General features: G+C 37.3%; 1 protein-coding gene across 3 annotated transcripts in view; it reads left to right on the top strand.

Annotated features, from left to right (window-relative positions):
- Positions 1 to 6,355: 6,355 nt before the first annotated feature.
- Positions 6,356 to 18,155, top strand: part of LOC144200886 (calsyntenin-2-like) — a 105,545-nt gene continuing 93,745 nt past the window's right edge. Inside the window, exons 1-2 of one of the 3 annotated variants that reach the window (XM_077723259.1) lie at positions 6,356 to 6,490; positions 11,275 to 11,468. In XM_077723259.1, the coding sequence (XP_077579385.1) occupies positions 11,405 to 11,468 (64 nt within the window). In that variant the 5' untranslated portion in view covers positions 6,356 to 6,490; positions 11,275 to 11,404. Of the gene's footprint in view, positions 6,491 to 11,065; positions 11,469 to 18,155 lie in introns of those variants that run through there. The other 2 variants (XM_077723260.1, XM_077723261.1) reach the window with 2 other exon arrangements.

The following is an 18,155-nucleotide window of genomic DNA, read 5'->3' on the forward strand; positions in this document are numbered from 1 at the left end:
ATCTCAGTTTCTTTCCAAATTCAGGCCAAAGTCTAACACAAATCTTTCATTTATAAATGACGGCCACTTTGTGCCGTTGCAGCATTAAATTTCTCTAGAGTATTCTTTATCTTTGATAGACCAAGCAAGATATAGCCACACCGCTACACTCTCCATTGTTGAACTAATTTACCTCTGTTGACAGCTTTATCACAGCCTTTGAAACATTTGCATAAGTAATCAGCTCACTGGTTCAGAACCTGTTTAGATTTAAGATGGCAGTAACTAATTGGAAAAGGAAAGGCAATAAATAGTGCTTTTTGAGGTTGAGTCCTCAACTTTTTACACTTTATTTGAGACTGATAAAGTAGAATAACTTATTTGTTTATGGTAGGAACATTTCCTCCTTGCCAAAGCTACCGATATGAGCGATTTCTGAAATTTTGTATGATAAAGCAACAGAAAAGTATTAAGAAAATGACAGGTAGTGAAAGTGACTGACTGCATGTTGCCTTACTGTGATTTCAATACCGATTTGTTCCAAAATGAATAGGCAGCAGGGGGAGAAAATAATGTGTTTGTCCATATTCATAACAATTTATGATCATCAATACTTCCTGCTGGATGCTCACAACTGTCGTGCAGGCCGATGTTAATTGATTTTGGACACAAACACACACAACCACAACATTGCTGCTTAACGGGTGTCAAGGAACACAACAATGTGAGCCACCCGCAGGTTAACAAATGGACATTTTAATGAAGTGTGCATAGCTAAGGATACACTGTCACCCTTTCTGAAGCAAAAATCATACATTGGTCACACTCCTTCAAAATGCCAGATTGATTTCTAAAAAATAGAAAAACAAATACTCTCTTAAATCTTCCGGGCATCTAACTCTCCTAGTGTGAATCAATATTATGCCAACAGGGCCGCTCCTGGGAAATTTGGTATCCTAATTAACATATTTGCTGGTGGAAAAGGTGATTTTTTTTTTCCATGAATGAAGGTATTTTAATGAATTAATAACGATATTCCATCCCCCCAAAAATGAATTTCCAAGCAGCCTTAACCTGCAACACAATTCCGTTATACTACTTGTTATGAGGACAAATATATATTCCATTTCATTCCATTCAATTCCATTAATGACATATTTAATGAGAACCGCTTATATTTAGATCAATGGCAATTTTAGTCATCCATATCAAATTACTGTGAAATAATTAATTGCTGATTTAATAGTGTTATTTATTTCAATATTCTTGGCACATTAAGGCAAGTCAAATTTGTATAGCACAATTTAACACAACATAAAAGTGCTTCACATCACATTAACTTCAGCAAGACAATTTTAATTCTCCATATCCCTTGAGTTTTTCCAATTTTCTCTAAAATGGGATAGAGAGTAACTTTAATTGATACTAATCCACAACTGGCTGAACACCTACTGAAAATATGGCGAAAACAACATGCTTGGCAAATGATACAATAATTTAACATTAACTGTTTTCCATGAAAAATAATTGCTATCTTGTGATTGTAGTAAAACATGTTTCTTTTTACCCGTCACAACAAACCACTGTCTCATTCTCGCTTACCCCTATTTCCCCCTTTTTTTTTCTTCTGAAATACAACCCGGGGGTGTTTTGTTTAGTTTCATGATAACATTTGGTTTAGCAACTGTTGCTCGTGTCAATTGCAAAAGGAAGGCAGCCTAAAAATAACACTTTCAGGCCTGCGGGGGTTAGATTAGGGATTGTGGTGAAATTATAGCACCTTGCAGTGTAGGGACATTTTTTGGGGGGTAAAAGCACATTAGAGTGTGATGTAATTAGTATTATTAAAATACATAACTATATATAGTATGTGCTGTTGTTATTTTGTATTGTTCCCTGTATAATTTTAAAAAATCTGTTATCATCAAATGTTATTTGAACATTTTCTTCTTGCCCCCTGGCCCTTTCGTGTGCACCCTTAGCATCTGCTTAACTGGCCATATGGGCTTGCATGCAAAGAAAATGGGTGAATAAAACCTCATTTGACCTAAATTTCTCCAGGCTCTGCACCTTTCTTTTTCTTTTTTAATGAATAGCTCAGTATCATCTTCCTGTAGTTTTAATAGACCCTTATATAAATGGACAATTTTGAAACTTTTCAATGCAAACTCAAATTTTTATTTAGAGATTATAAACAACAGCCTGAAATTGCAGCTTGTGGGAAAATGATCAGTGTCATTTAATTTTACAGCTGTACATTGAATGCAAAATTGCAACATAGGGGCACATTTTTAATGGTGTTGTTTGTATTATGCAGTGATAAATTTAAAGAAACAGCGGTTAATATATTGGTGACAGTGATTTTCTTTGTGTACACATTTAGAATAGAAAGATGCTGAATTATTTTTGAAACGATAAATGTACATCATACCAAAAGTGAGGTGTGTAATAAAAAGGCAGTTTATCATTCAACTGTAGCTTCTAAGTTTGACACAGCAGTGCTTGCCCATAACCGGTCTTTATAGAGGTTGGTTTATTTCTCACTTGAGCAGAAGAGTGGCTCAGTCTTCTTTGTAATATATCCTGAAATTAAAGGACAACACCTTTGTCATGAGTATAATATCAGCGAAAAATGTTGAATTATTAGGAAAAAACTGAGAATTGCATTTTTCTGATGTGTATTTGTGGAGGAAAACACCATTAGAAATCAATATTTCCCTCCAGTAGTAATCGTAATTAAATGCATGTGCTGTATTAGGTTGCGTTCAGAATGTAGGCATATTTGATTGCAATCTGTTTAATCCTTATATACGATAGCTGTCAATTGGAATAGTGCCTGTTCAGACTGGGACACTCTATTGAACCATGTGACAGGTTGCTTTGGCAGCATCTAGTCTTTGACATGGTAGGAAACCAACATTTTTATACCATTATATTAGATAGTATGAGGTAGTTTACCAAGCTAACAAATGTATTCCATTTTTGCACTCCAGCATGCTCCATTAGTGCTCTTAGCCACATTCAGACTTCCATCATACATCAACATTGGTAATTTGCATAACATGATGTTTTAAGCCTGTGTTCTAAATGTCAATCAATCTATCTATCACCTTGCAGAAGAGCAGTCTTTTTCTTTTCCATTATTTTACATGTAGTGTAGTGTATTTTCTTTGTCATTGCTTGGTTTCTTGTTGGAAAGCGATTTGAATGTGATAAGATTAGAGCAACACAGTGATCTAAATTCAAATTGTTGGCAATTGACACCAGGTAAGACCTCCACAGTGTGTGCAGCACATTGAGTCTACTCTAATATACGGTCTGGCAGATACCCCCATTAACTTTTTATGCAGTTAGAATTATTTAGGGTTTGCTGTAGCTGGTGCATGTCTCAAGGCAGACAACATCCTGAACTGGTCGCCAATCAGTCACTGGTAATTCTTGGTGAGAGAGGATCTTGTAGCCCCTTCACTCGCAAACAGTTGCTCTATTATTCTGCCTTTTGCCAGCTTTAGTCAGAGAAGTATATGTCTTGTTACATAGCATCAATGGCATAAACGGCACCAGTGTGGTCATTTAGCATGAAGGTTAACCTTATAGATGTTGCCATCTAAGCTCAACAGCATTGAATTATCCACCTTCTTTACAGTATGACACACAATGAAAATGTTAATTGATGCAAAAACAACTTAGACAAGTAAAACACCCTCTCATTCAGTTGCAAACAGCCCACACATGGGTTAGGGTTCCTATTAGAGTATGTAAAAAATGACTGGAGTAAGGAATTCTCATTCCGACTGACATTCACTATTTAAACGTCTTGGCAGGAAAAAAAATGCCTCAGCACAATTAATTCTGGAAACAAGTTCCCTGCTCCGTAAGCTATCTTTCAAGTATATTGTTCCAGATGTGTTTGAGATCATCAAAATTAATCTTCTCTCCCCACCCCTCTTCATCAAGCGAGTACATTCTGGCACAGAAGTGCCTTCCAGTCTATGCCCTTCTGTTAGAACATGGTTACATTTACAGGCTATAAACTTCATTTACTATAAACAATTGTATAAATAAACCTCTAAAGTACACAGGTTGCTCAATCTTCAACATGGGTTCACTTTTAACAAAGCTCAGCAGTTACTATGTCTGCTGATGCCAGTAAAAACACAAAGTAAAGTAGGCAGGTAGTAATCTTGCTTGGACACACGATGGTGCTGTTTCCCCAGCTCAAGTCCCATATCAAATTTGATTTATTTTGATGGGTTGGCTTGATTGATATGAACTGCTGTCTATCTGTACATTTTGCTTGATTGGTTTGAAGTGCTGAACATCTATATCATACCTTTACATAATTATATACACGTTTGCTGTGCTATGCATGTAACTGAAATTTTCCTTTCGAATCAAACCCATTTTTCATTTTTTTTATAGCGCAACAGCTGTCTTTTGGTTCTAAACAATCAGATGGGAGCGGCAAAACTATTATTTAGCACTTACAGTGGAATAGACATTCACTTCCCACCCTTAAATCATCTGTCTTTTACCTCACTTTGATGAGCCCTAAAAAGTGTGACAACTCATTCATTCATATTCAACTCATACCAATAGTTACTGTTTCTCCTATTGTGTCCTTAGCCCCTGTTCTTTCTAAAAATGGTTACACTTTCACTGTGTATATGACAGTGTAGCTATCTTTAGAGAACATAAAAAAAGTAGTCCTAAGGTCACTTTATACTTTGAAAACTGCTGATCTATAAGGTTCCACGTAGACAGATTATTCTTCATTGTTATGACCTGGGTTTTCTTTCATTGCCCAAATTATAGTTTAGTTATGTGGCCAAAAATTGTTCAGCCTGTACCAAAGTTTCCTCCCACCTTCCAAAACAATGAATGGTCGGCTGATTAGACACTCGAAATTGCCCTTAGGTATGGGTGCAATTGTGCATAATTGTCCATCTCCTTGTGCCCTGCGATTGGCTGGCCACCAATTCAGGTTGTCCCTTGCCTCTAGCCCGGATTCGGCTGGGATAGGCTCTAGCACCCCCCGCAACCCTAATGAGGATAAAACGATTCAGAAAATGAGATGAGATTATTTGTTTCATGTGGTTACAGATTTAATACTCTTTGGACTATTTATATTTTAATAAAAGTCTTGTCAATAGACAGCTAATCACACTATTTTCCTTTTCTTCCAGTGAGTAATTAATTAGATGTTGTGGTGTTTAATTAGTTTGAGGTACCTGTTTAGCACAGATCTTAAGCACTCAATACAATGGATAAACACTACACTAATTCGACAAAATAAATGTTCTGGATCTTAAATGGATGTATTGTCTTGTCTGACTAGTTCAGGAGAAGTGGGGCTTTTCTTCATGTCAGTATGTTTGCTTGACACCACTTGAAACCAGACTATGGGAGGTAAAGCAATAAACTCATTGAGACAGATCAGAGCAGAGTAGGTTGCTTTTTTAATTTAGTTGTCATAATGAAATTCTTATTTCTTCAGGTTCAGCCATTTGGCGGTTGTACCTGGATGATGCCTTGAAAGATGGCTGCATTTTTTTCCTCTATGCCCCTCTGCTGCCCATACTTAGACATTTGACAGGTTACTGTTTAAAGAAAAATGTGTGGGGGGAAAAAAAGTTGTGACATTTCTTATAGTATCTGCTCTTGTTGAAGTTCAGGCTTTGCTTTTTCACCTTGTCCCTGAAAAACATGGCATCTTGATTTCAATCCATTTTTATGTGCTTACACCGTCATTGGCCTTTGCCTTGAGTGTCTTCCAATGGCTTGAAATCCCAACAGATGCTGTGGTCATTTGGCTGTGGTTGTGTAGTGAATAAGACAACCTGCTTTGAATTTCATGGGCTTGGACTGCATCAATCAGTGTTTTTCTTTTTTCTGGCTTAGATTAGTGTTTACTTGGCTTGCATTTAATGCAGTGTCCATTTCCTCAGGTTCATGTACTCAGTGAAAAGATCTGAGCGACACTTTGAGGATTAACAACAAGGTAAATGTTATAGTGTTTGTTGGCTACATTTGCAGATTTTCACCTTGCTTTTCAGTCTATATAAAATAGCAACAAAGCTTAAAGGGGGTTAGGGTTGGTTGGTTTTGTGATGCTTTTTTTTCCCCTGTGTGTCCTGACCAAGTGATTGCCCGTTGTGTCCACCTGTCTTTTCTCCTCCCCTTGTGTATTCCCTGCTTGCTCCCTCTTGTGTTACCCAGGTGTTCCTAATTGTCAGCCCTTGGTCAGATTGTCTGCCTTGCTGCATTCCCTTTTGCAGGCTCCATGGTAATGCTCATTTTCCCATGTCTTTGCAGTCAGGGTTTAGTTTACTGTTTGATTTGCAAGTTTTTTTTTAATTTTCTAAAGATCCTGCCTTAGTTATTAAAGTTTTTTTTTTTTGAGCATTCAACTCATCCATTGCATGCTTCCCTGAATTTGGATCTACTCCACCTTCCATGCTTGACATAACATTAGGTCTTGGTCACAGTTAAGGGTTCCAACAGGACAACAGTAAGTGCTTGTTTTTTTTCTTTGTCTCAAAGAAACATTAGTTCCAATCACTTGTCAATAATATATACTCTATCAGAGAAAATCTGAGTTGTAGAAATTACAGCAAGATCTGCCAAGCCATGACATTGTATACTTTTGCTAGTGTACTATGTAAACATTTGACCACAATTGCATACACATTTATGAAACTTATTTGTTTTATGTTTAATTGCCAAGTAATCTTTGGAAACTTTAAAGATGAAATAATACCCATTAATGCAATCCATTATATTGTTTGTGAATATTTAACACTGTACTTTTAAAAATGGTATAATTCCCCAAAATTTGAGCTTTAATGCACATCGCATGAGCTCCTGGTGCGCGATTCAGTCCCCACGGCGAGAAATTGTCGACAAAGACTGAAGCCTGTCAAAACACAAAACACTGTCATGCTGTGTGTATCTCTTCTGTTTTGCTATATTCATATGCTACTGATTTAGAAGTAACAAACTGCCACTACAAAGCTTAAGTAACAGCAGTCACAAAACAAGTCTAATACATTGAAAATAAAAAGTAGTGAAGACGAAGTTGAGTGGCATCAGAACAAGGGGTGTCGAAAAGAGTGGTACTCTGCAACATGTATTTCTCTCATCTCATTTTTTGAACTGCTTTATCCTCATTAGTGTCGTGGGGGGTGCTGGAGCCTATCCCTGCTGACTTTGGGCCAGAGGCGGGGGACACCCTGAATCGGTGGCCAGCCGTTTGCAGGGCACAAGGAGATAGTCAACCATGCACACACATACCCATATCTAGGGGCAATTTAGAGTGTCAAATCAACCTACCATGCATGTCTTTGGAATTTGGGAGGAAACTGGAGTACCCTGAGGAAACCCACACAGGCCCGGGGAGAGCATGCCAATATGTATTTCTATTTATAATTTCCCTCTACTGCTGTGTGAACAGTGTGAGATGGCTCGGGAAAAGAAGCATTCGCTTTGCATGAAAGTCAACAGCTATATAACTGGGGACCCAGCAATGACATCAACAAAAAACTAAAGGAATAATATGGAGAGATACATAATGTTAAACAATATTAGTTTATCACTGTAGATTATCCATCCAAATTGTTATAGTGAATAGGAGGAGTGTCACTTATTGAAAGCCCACTTCTACATTGCATGGTCCACCACAATTATATACACATTTGGTCCCACATGGTGGTCTTACATATTTTTCCTGAAACAATATTTTTAAGATTCCATTTACAGTGTGATCCCGTGCAGAGACGTTGAGGTTGCATTTAATGCTGATATCAAGCCAAAACACCCATTTTTAAGTTGAAATACAGCAGCGATTGCAAGCCAGGAGACCCTCTTTTGAGTCAAACACCAGGGACATTTGATATGATAAATACCCTACTGGATTCATTCTTTTTCAATCTGACAGTCAGAAGGAGTGGAAGGTTTTCTGTTGTTGGCTTTATGTATATGATTTTTTTTTATATACATACTATGCAGTATCTTTAGAGTGTTAAGCATTGGATTTTATGACCACTTCATGATGCAGGCATCACCAAAGTGGCACCACCCACACTTCTCTAAGGAGAGCTGGGGGGCAAACACCAGGTGGATAATGTCTCTGCGTCTTTCTCCTTCCTTTCATCCGACCTCTCTCCCTTCGGCTTGGGCCAGCTGTCAGTGGGAGTATCCTGAGTCACTGCACTTTGTCACACACACTAACTAGAATGTAGCGTTGAAGAGGGACTGATAGAGAGATGTGGATGCAGTGACAATAGAGTGATTAAGCCATGTGTCCACTGCAGGAAAAGGCAGACACTGGGTAGAGAGATTCAGGGAAAAAACTGTGGAGCAAACGGCAATGGTAACTGGAGAGCTCTTGAAAAAAAAAAGACATTTTGTGTTGGAGGGATATCTGAAGGGCTAAGGAAGGTTTTAAAGATGGAAGATGGGGCTAAGAGAGAGTGACCAGGAGAATGGGTTGACAAGAACCAATTTCAGCAGTAAAAGCAGAGAAACGTGACTTTGACGATAAACTAAAGTTGATTTAATTTTCAAGCTATCTGCAGAAGCTGTGTAAAATGCCTAGAAAAGACCACGCAATGCAGCCAAAACTAACTGTATTGTTAGGCAGTGTGTGGCATTTGGCAAATGATTTTGTCAGTCCAAAGTTTTGAATAGCTTGTAAATGCCATCACAGCGTTGCAGATATTGTACAAAAATGTCAAAAAAGACGGCAAGCAGAGACGGGAGAAGATTGTTAAAAAAGGCGGCATTAATGAGGTGCTAGTTACAAGATTTTGAAGCAATTTTTTTAGAATAAATCTGCAATCATTCTTTTGGGCTTTGTGTACATACATACTTCTTGAACACCATATACTATATACAGTGTTCAACAAAAAATACGTTTAAATTATGAAATATGGTAAAATTTAAATCATTTGGCCTTGCAATTCAAGAAAAGCTGTGGAAGTTGTATTTTTGAATATGTAACAAGTCCACATATTCTGTTCTAACTTATATAAAACAACCCTATAGAAAAACACTTGTCTGTATGCTGTATGTATTAACTGTAGTTAATAACAAATTCCCTTTTATAGAAGTCTTCACTTGTTACAAAATCTAATATTTTTGTTGAGACTGGACTTGAAACATGATCCAGGTCCAGCTTTCTTAGAATAAAATGCCTTTATTTTAAGGTCCTCTTTCTAAGTTGAGAAGCAGACAATGATCCAAAATCACACCATGGAAGAAAAACAAACTTTCATAAAACTAAAACTATCTCACTGAGTAGGACAGAAACAATGACAAAAATCAATGGAGCAAACAAATTTTAGGTATCTTACATAGTCTCCCTATATTGATCTGTTTCTATGTTGTACAATGGATGTTGTTGTGAAAGTAATGCTGGCTTTGGAGGGAAACACTGATTATTTATACAGATAAGATAATGGGACACAGTAGGAAACAATAGGTGATCAAGGATGACATGAGAAAAACCAAGTGGTATGAAATGAGGTGGGTAATATTTTCAAAATGAATCAGGAAAAGAAACCTGACAACTTTGCCACGGTGTTAGAATTTTCTTCATTTTGCATCTTACATAAAATTGTATTCATACAAAATATCTGCATTCATTGTTCTTTTCCCCTTGAATGAGTTTGCTAAATGTTTCCCTCAACCTACCATAATACTTCTTTACCTGCTGAGAGGAAAATATTTTTTCCACTGCACTTGAAAGTTAAGAAATATAATGTATTTTTAATCTTTCTGAGTGCGGTTGGATTGTGCTTATACTCCCACACGCATGCCAGTACAAGCCTACACACATTTAATGTTGAAAAACGTCATCATTTATTAATGTGATTGCATAGTTTAGAAAGCAATGACATGGTCTAAATGAAGAAAGCATTTTAAGGTTGAAACTGTTATATTATTGGATGATTCTGGCTAAAACAGCAATGTTAATTCCAGGGTTATATTTAGTTTTTTTTGTTTTTTTTTTTTGCAAGATTTTCCTGTCCTAAAGATATTGTTCATAAACAGGTGAGTGTGTGTTTGTAGTTTGAAGTAATGCAAATTCATACCTTTTTAAAAGAATTGAATAAATATAGTGTTTGAGTTAAGGGCAAAATGTGTGCTTTGCAAAAAGTGGTTTCAACAAAGAGGGCTTGTTTTTTTCAAAATAGTATGACATACTTCAACTATTTTTGATCAGCAATGCATACTACCACTGCATTAGTAGACCATTGCAATGATAAAACTATAACAAAATGACAAACAACGGACTAAGCCTGCTATTATTCTCTGTGGCTCATTCATTTCAATTTCCATAATGCTGAGATACTTTTCATTGACGTGATTGCAAATTAGTGTATCCATTACATAGATGTGTCTGTGTGAGAATTTGATGAGGTAAGTGTGCAATCTACATATTGTTTTATAACTCTGGGTAACAACCTCAGTTTTTCTGTATCAGGTGAAGATTCCTCTCCACAGGTGACCTAATGTATCTTGTTTCTACATTCAGACATCCATCCATATCATTTTATCAAAACATCCATTTTCAACACTGCTTATTCTTGTCTGGGTCGTGGGGTGCTGCACACTGAGACAGACAAGCATTCACACTCGCAATCAGACCGCCACTGTGTGGGAATTGACCCCGCAGTGCTGGGATAGGCTCCAGCACCCTCTGCGACCCTAATGAGGATAAACTCGTTCAGAAAATGAATGAAAAAACCCCAAAGTTAAAACTATAAAAAAATAATTACAAGTAGGCCCTCTCTTCCCCACAAAAAAACAACTGCTAAAATTATCTACATAGAAAAACATAATTATTTAAAAAAACAACAACCTCAAGGATAAATTAATGTAATAAATGAACAGGGCTCTTTTATTCTTTTAAGTGAATGCAATGTGGAGTTCTTTGTGTGGACGAATAGTTACTAGTACTAAATTCAAGTGTGTCGGAATGTGTACATGCGTGAGCAGATGGAAAGAAGGTGGAAGATAAGGAGGGTGGGCTTTGCGTGTCGATAGGTGCTGGAAAGGAGAGGAAAAAAAATAATAAAACCTCATCCCTCTCCTCCCTGTGACGTGTGCACCGGCAGAGTCCCGGGCTACTGTCGGTTTCTGGTCCCGTTTGAGCAGAAAACCTCACCATCCTCCACTTGTACTTCATTTCCACCGACGCGCACGGGGTACCGCGGATCCGTCTTTCAAAACGCGCTTGCAAGCCTTGTCCCGAATCTATTCACCGACGTGTTGTTCTCGTACTACTCGCAGGGTGTGAGGAGTGACCGACAAGAGTAAGAAAAGACCAGGAGGGAACGAAGGAAGGAAGGAAAGAGCTGAAGATAAATAAATATAAAACAAGCAAAGAAGAAGAGAAAGGAAGGAGGTCTTCACCGAGAGGATGCTGACAGCGACCGGTCTGTTGGCTGTGGTCGCTCTGGGCTTGAGCGCCGCTCACTCCAAAGGTAGGAAATACTATAAGTAACAGTACTACTGCATGTAAAAAGCCATTGCGAATACAGCACCGTGGGACGGTAAGTCCATAGAGCAAATGTTGAGACCGAGATGCCCTTCTGATGCAGATAACTATTTGCTGCAAGGGGGTTAGCTCATCTGTCATTTCATCTAACTGCATCTAAATGGATTTATTTCAGGATGATAAAAGTGCACTGGTCTGAATCTTGGGGTCACTTGCCAAATTTAATGTATTATGTACTTAATTATTCACTCAAGTTTGACTTCACTGTTATTGTTTTAAGAGTAGTGAAAACATAGCCCACAATAATTTGATGATAATTATATTCATCATAATAATAAGCACAGATGAACATTTTTTTGTGGTTTATTGAGTTCAAAATACATAAAGCTACTACCGCCCTCATACTTATATTGTTAGATTTTATAATTAATAACATAAGGATGTCAGATTTTACATACAGCTGTTAAATTTTATTTCTTTAGATTCTTCAGGTGTACATAAAGTGTCTGTTTTGACATACAAAGCTTTAATGCATCAGTCGTAAGATTAACATTCATCCATTTTATAATAAAATATATTACATTTTTCTGCTCTTCGGTGGATATACTAGTTCAGGGGTGGCGAACATGTGGATCTCGAGCCGCATGCGGCTCCTGACCAAAATGAAAGCGGCTCTTTGCGTCTTATCATATTTTGTATATACTGTGTTTCTTTGCCTTGTTTCATGTTTCTCTTATTTTTAATCTCTCTTAAAACACACTCATCAAGGCTGATTAAAGACAAATAATTTATATTTAAAAATAATTTGGCAAATTGGATTTTTGCTGCTTCCGACGTAAGGAGTGGCTAATTTGACTCTCATAATATAAAATATTTGCTTTTTGTGTCTGACTTGTTCGCCACTCTTGTACTAGTTACTTACAATATTACTTATTTAAATATCCATATCTAATTCACTGCATTTTGGTACCTTTTAATGTCTTTAAAATCATTTGACGTATACAGTTGTGCTATTTTTCTGCCTGATCACGTGTTTGCTTGTTAACAATAACTGAGTGGGGGAAATATAGTTAGTTATTATTATTTTAGACATTAATCCGGATTATTTCTGTGATTATTTATTTCTAGTTCATGATTGAATCATCAGTGCTTCAGCTCATAACCTAAACAAATGGAACTGCTTAGATTGTATTAGTTACGACTTGTATTTTTTTAATTTCAGTCCATAATGTCTATCATTCACTTTTAATTATGAAGCTCGTATTTTTCTAAAAATGTTAATTTAGTCATGTATTATATCCACCATAAAGACAATATTAATGATGCAGTGATGTATACGTATCATCAACATACTAATTCAATATACAGCTGCAAAAGCCTATTAGAATATCAAAACATATGACAAATACCCTAAACCACAGATATGTGATAATGACACCCAGATGTCATAAATATGTGCCATGCTGTTGGCAGTCGCGCTTCATCGCTGAGCTAATTTTAGGCGTACCAGTGTCCCCGATGCAGCATGTCTGCTCAATTCTCTCATGAGCTTGGCATTGTGCCGTGGGTAAATGTGGCAACAGGTTCTTTGCTAATCAACTCCCTGCAGACTGAGCTTGGCTTTTGCACGGGAGAAAAACAAGGTGACACCTGTCAGTTTGGCCTAGCTGTTCTGACACACGTGTGTGTATGTGTGTGTAAAGATGTCATCCTTGGTGCCATATGACACAGGGAAGAAAAGTCTGTTGGTCCATGGCAAGCTCCGATTAAAAACATGCAGGCCTTGACCTGGCCTCCAGTTTAAGCTTTGACCTTATATCTATTGAACAAGCAACTTTAGAGTGATGTGTACACATTACCGTTGAAATCCCTACGTGTACTTTCGTCAGTGATTGTATGACCTTGACGGTTGAAGGGAAAAATTATTCATTTCTAAGTGATACAAGTTTACTTCTCTTTTCAGCCATATATTAATATATTATACATGATGTATATGATATATTTTACCAATTTCCCTCAGGCATAAACAAAGTGCAAAAATGTTAGAAAGTTCACTTTAAAAGCTGTGTGCACAATGATTAACAAGCAATGTGTGATTGATTCCCCTGTCCATATGTATTTATTTGACGCTTGGCATAATCATATACGTACTAGTTAGGGCAAGGCTGTCCAATGTGTGTGCCAGGGGGATTTGTAACTCACTGATATTGTACGTACATAATTAAATGCTTTTATTTTTTCAATAAGGGCGCCGCAAAACTAGATGTTTGCAAGTTTTGTGATCAAGTGCGTGCACTTCTGCACTTTGCATAATTTCCTGCTATTGTTAATGATAGATGTCCAATTTACTTGAAATTGGGCCAAAAATATACTGGTCTGGTCCACATGAAATCTAGTTGCCTTTAATGCCAAAACCGAGTTTGACATCCCTAAGTTAGTTTGTAAAGACTGTTTTTTGTTGTGTTTTTTCAGTCATATTTGAAGTAACAGCAACAAACAACACTTTGCAAGAATGGTTTAAACCTAACGGCTCTTATAATTCATGAAGTCTAACTCCAAATTGTTCTTTAATGTTATATGTAGTGGAGGATCCCCCCTTTGTAGCGCTGGTATGCAATGCTGTTTTCATACCTGTCAACTGGTACGTTCTCGCCGTAATTGGTACAACTGAAAGCCCATTTTTATATTGGTACGCTGTACACATGAAAATGGTACGCTAAACGGTGATTTTGAGAAAAATAAATAAATTAAGGCACTTTCTAGCCATTTTTCACCATCCGCCATTGTTTCTTCCCGGAAACGCATGTCTGCCAAGTGATATATGTACCGGCGCCTCTGATTGGCTAAAAAAAAAAGATCATGATAAACATTTCGTTTTGTAACACTTTCACCATGTGATTTCCGTTTCCTGTTCCCTTGTTTATGTTTACTTTCATTTTCTACTTGTTGTTCGTGATTTTTTACAAAAAAGTAAAGTGGTAAGATTTTCCATGTATTTATACATATATGTAAGGGCGAAAACAAAATTTGGTAAGATCACAAATGGTTCGAGGTTGACAGGTATGTGTTTTCCAGATAACTTTGAAGAGCCGCTACTCCTGTCATTTTCTATTTAGCCACCGATTTGTTCCAGGAAAGCGTGGACGTTCATTCTCCTTTAACTGGTGTCACCCCTCGAGTCATCCTTTTTAAGTTGGCGCGTGTGTCTAAATGTGTGTGTATCCACTTAGTATGTGCTTCAGAGTTGTCAGCAATCAGGATTTAAAGAGCTAACATTTCGTGCTGTGCATTCAAGTGTGTTTAGGTGTGTTTGGACACGGACATATGAGAGCGTGACATATTGCAGCCAACATGTTGACAGCCACAAAATATGCAGAAAAGATGTTGGTTCAAACTAAAATATTGCCCTGCAGATACATTCAATGACTCAAATGCGTTCACCAGAACTGACCGTGTCGCCGCTCAACATGGGGAATCATCAGGCAGTCAAGTGAAAAAGCTGCCGAAATTCGGCTCGTGCTGCCTACAGCCATGCTTTTCTGTAATTCCGAGCAATATAAACTCTGAATTTAGATAGCTCATTATCCACACAGTATATTTTAATTCAGATTTCCACTCCTACTCTTTGTTGAGTTAAGATTGTTCCTGCTTCATTATGTCCAGATAAAAATACAGCACACTTCTACTGTCAGACTACATACAAGAAACCAGTTTGAAAAAGCTTTAGTGGTGTCTCGAGATATTTGGTTTCGTTGGCATGGGGTTCCATAATTCAGAATTTAAATCATGTGTTTCAGTATGTGTGTGTTTGTGTGTTGTATTGTGTTTATGCAACATGAAAAAGGGTAGGAAGCAAAACAAGGACATTTATCTTTGCTTATTGGAGTGGGAACGTGTATTAGGGGGCATGCTATAAATCCTCCAACAAGGCCTTGACAAGAGGTGGGCCAAATCCAAGCTGGTCTACTGCAGTCAGGCAGCAAGGCTCAGCAATAGGGAGGGAAATCACACATATTTATAACAGTGTTTTGCCTTGTGGTTTAATGCAATAGCCTCTCTCATTTCTGGTCCAGACGGTTGCTTTGTGGTGATGTACTGTTGGCAGAGGCAGGTGAAGCTGAAAGAAAAAAATGTAATAAAAGTTTTATTTATACCAGTCGTTATATTTGAAGAGACATGTTTTGTCACTGAAGAATATTCATTTCATTGACTAATATTATTATTTACATATGTTTTTATTTACTTTCAAGACGGTTAAAACAATTTAAATAGTATTTGTCTTGATATTATAGAACAATGGCTTTGACCACTTTGAAATAATAGTGAACAAGTGCTCTCAGCACTATTTCTATATCTATCATTTTAGGATTAATACATGCAGGTATGAAAAATGCATTGCTATTGGAATCGATATATACTATATTAAGTGGTGGTGTTTTTGTTATGGTCTATTGTTTGGGTTTTTGTCATTTGCTAAATTTTCATATATAGCTGGTTAACTGCTTTACATGTTTTGACAAAAATTGAGTTTGCTTTTCCATTCTTCAGGCCAATACCTGTTTCAGATGAGTCTTTCTTGTCTACTTGAATATTAGTGTCCATTTCCTCCTTGCAAATTCTCAGTCTTCATTAGCAGTCCAGTCACAAGACCCAGACAAAAAACATAATCGCTGTGTATTTGTTTAATCTTTCGCAAGGTTGATGATTATCCACAGGTACTGGCAGCCTGCACAAACATATTAATCAAGCGTTCATTGTTTCCCTTTCACATGGAATTAGTGCACATACACACACATTCACACGCACTCACGCATGCATGTAGCGCCTATAAACACAGACATGACCCTGCTGTGATTTTTCATGATGTTAAATGCTCATACAATCCGGAATCTGTTCTGTTTCAACAAATCCATCCATTCAGGTAATTGTTGCCGTCAAATTTGTAAGCTACCTAGAAAAAAACTGATGTACTTGCACAGCACACGTAATCGCAAACATTTTTGTGGCACATGCACACAAAAACATAATTTGAATAAAACGTTAAAGAACATAAATCACTGAAAAGGGCTAAGTCAGCAGTTACATTTTATTAGTCAAGTTATGCATTAAAATGATAAAAAAATAAATAAAAAAACGTTCTTTGGTCACAGTGGTAGTACATCTTATCAGTGTCTGTGCGCCTGGCAGTGATCCAGCCAGCAAGTAGACAGTCTGTTACAGTAGCTGATGATAGCAATTTTTAATGTTTATTCATATGCATTTGTGATTCCTAAATGACACACAAACATACACAATCTTATTTATATATGTATATATTTTCTTTCTTTAGATAACCATGTTACAATCGAAATAGCATGCATGTGAATTATAGCCAAGCAGCACTGTGGAACGCTGTCCATGGTGCTGAAACACAGCAGAAAATAGCAATGGCACAATTCATTGTCCAAGCATAGGTAACTTTACCGGGTGCATCCATGTGTACTTGCAATTGTGTGCAAAATGATTGGAAGGGTGGAGATAAGTGAGAAAACACTCAGGACTAGACAGACTGTCACAGATATGATCAGCTTCAGCAGTGATTGATGAGTGACAGATTGGCAGGCATAAATGGTTGGGGAGTTTTCAGCATTTCAATGATGAAATGCATTTATTTCTAAGAGAGGGAAAACACATGGTAATTGTTCTGAATCAGGGATCATAAATTATATTTTGGGTGGCTGCATTGCATTTCTCAGGGTAAAGGTCTGGATCATTTATGTCTATATTTCTATATAATGTAAATAAAGGTGAAGGCATTACAATAAATTGATTTTTCCTGAAACAACTACACATCTAAACCCATAAATCAATTCACATTTTATTAAAAAATTAATATACTCTTAGGTACATTTATTTTTATCTTATGTGAAGGTTATTTAATTGACGTAGTCAAGATTGTATTATACCCTCTCTGTAGGTAGTAGAACAGAAGCTATACAAAGGTCAAGTACAAATCCTCACATTTTAGTAGATAATTTAAAAGCAATTTTGTAGGAATAATTTGGTCCAGTTATTAGATATTTAGCTTGCCCCCTTTTTATTCCCGGGATCTGGTAGTTCTTCAGGCTGAGTTGTATGTCCCTTCATCCTGCTATATGGCGCTTAAACTCTACCACTATGCTAACATGCAAGAATATCTGGGTCATGGTGTACCTGCTCCTCCCACTACTTTTTATCAATTCATTCCATTCATTTACACTTTATACAGTCATTGCATAATCTATGAATGTTCTTTTTCTGTCTTTGTCTGTGATATAAAGCCTATAAAGAATCTAATCTCCTTCTTCATCTTTGGCGATCATCTCTGTCTCTCTCTTTCTCGGTCTCGCTTGCTCTCGCTCGCTCTCTCACTCGCTCTCTCTCTCTCGCTCGCCCCCCCCCCTCTCACTCGCTCTCTCTCTCTCTCTCTCTCTCGCTTGCCCCCCCCCTCTCTCTCTCTTTTGCTCTCTTTCTCTCTTGGTTTCTTAGAGGAGCATTAGTAAGGAGGCAATTACAGGGAGGAAGAGTATAACCCAGGTCTTATCGTCATTGCTCTCTTCCCCTAGGATGTAGTATCTCACTCTCCCTTCATCTGCACTTTCACTTTCAGCCCTTCCCTGAGAATTCAGTGATATTCTCAAATTGGAAAGGTTTG

Source organism: Stigmatopora nigra, chromosome 8, assembly GCF_051989575.1.
Source record: "Stigmatopora nigra isolate UIUO_SnigA chromosome 8, RoL_Snig_1.1, whole genome shotgun sequence".
Classification (NCBI taxonomy): Eukaryota; Metazoa; Chordata; class Actinopteri; order Syngnathiformes; family Syngnathidae; genus Stigmatopora; species Stigmatopora nigra.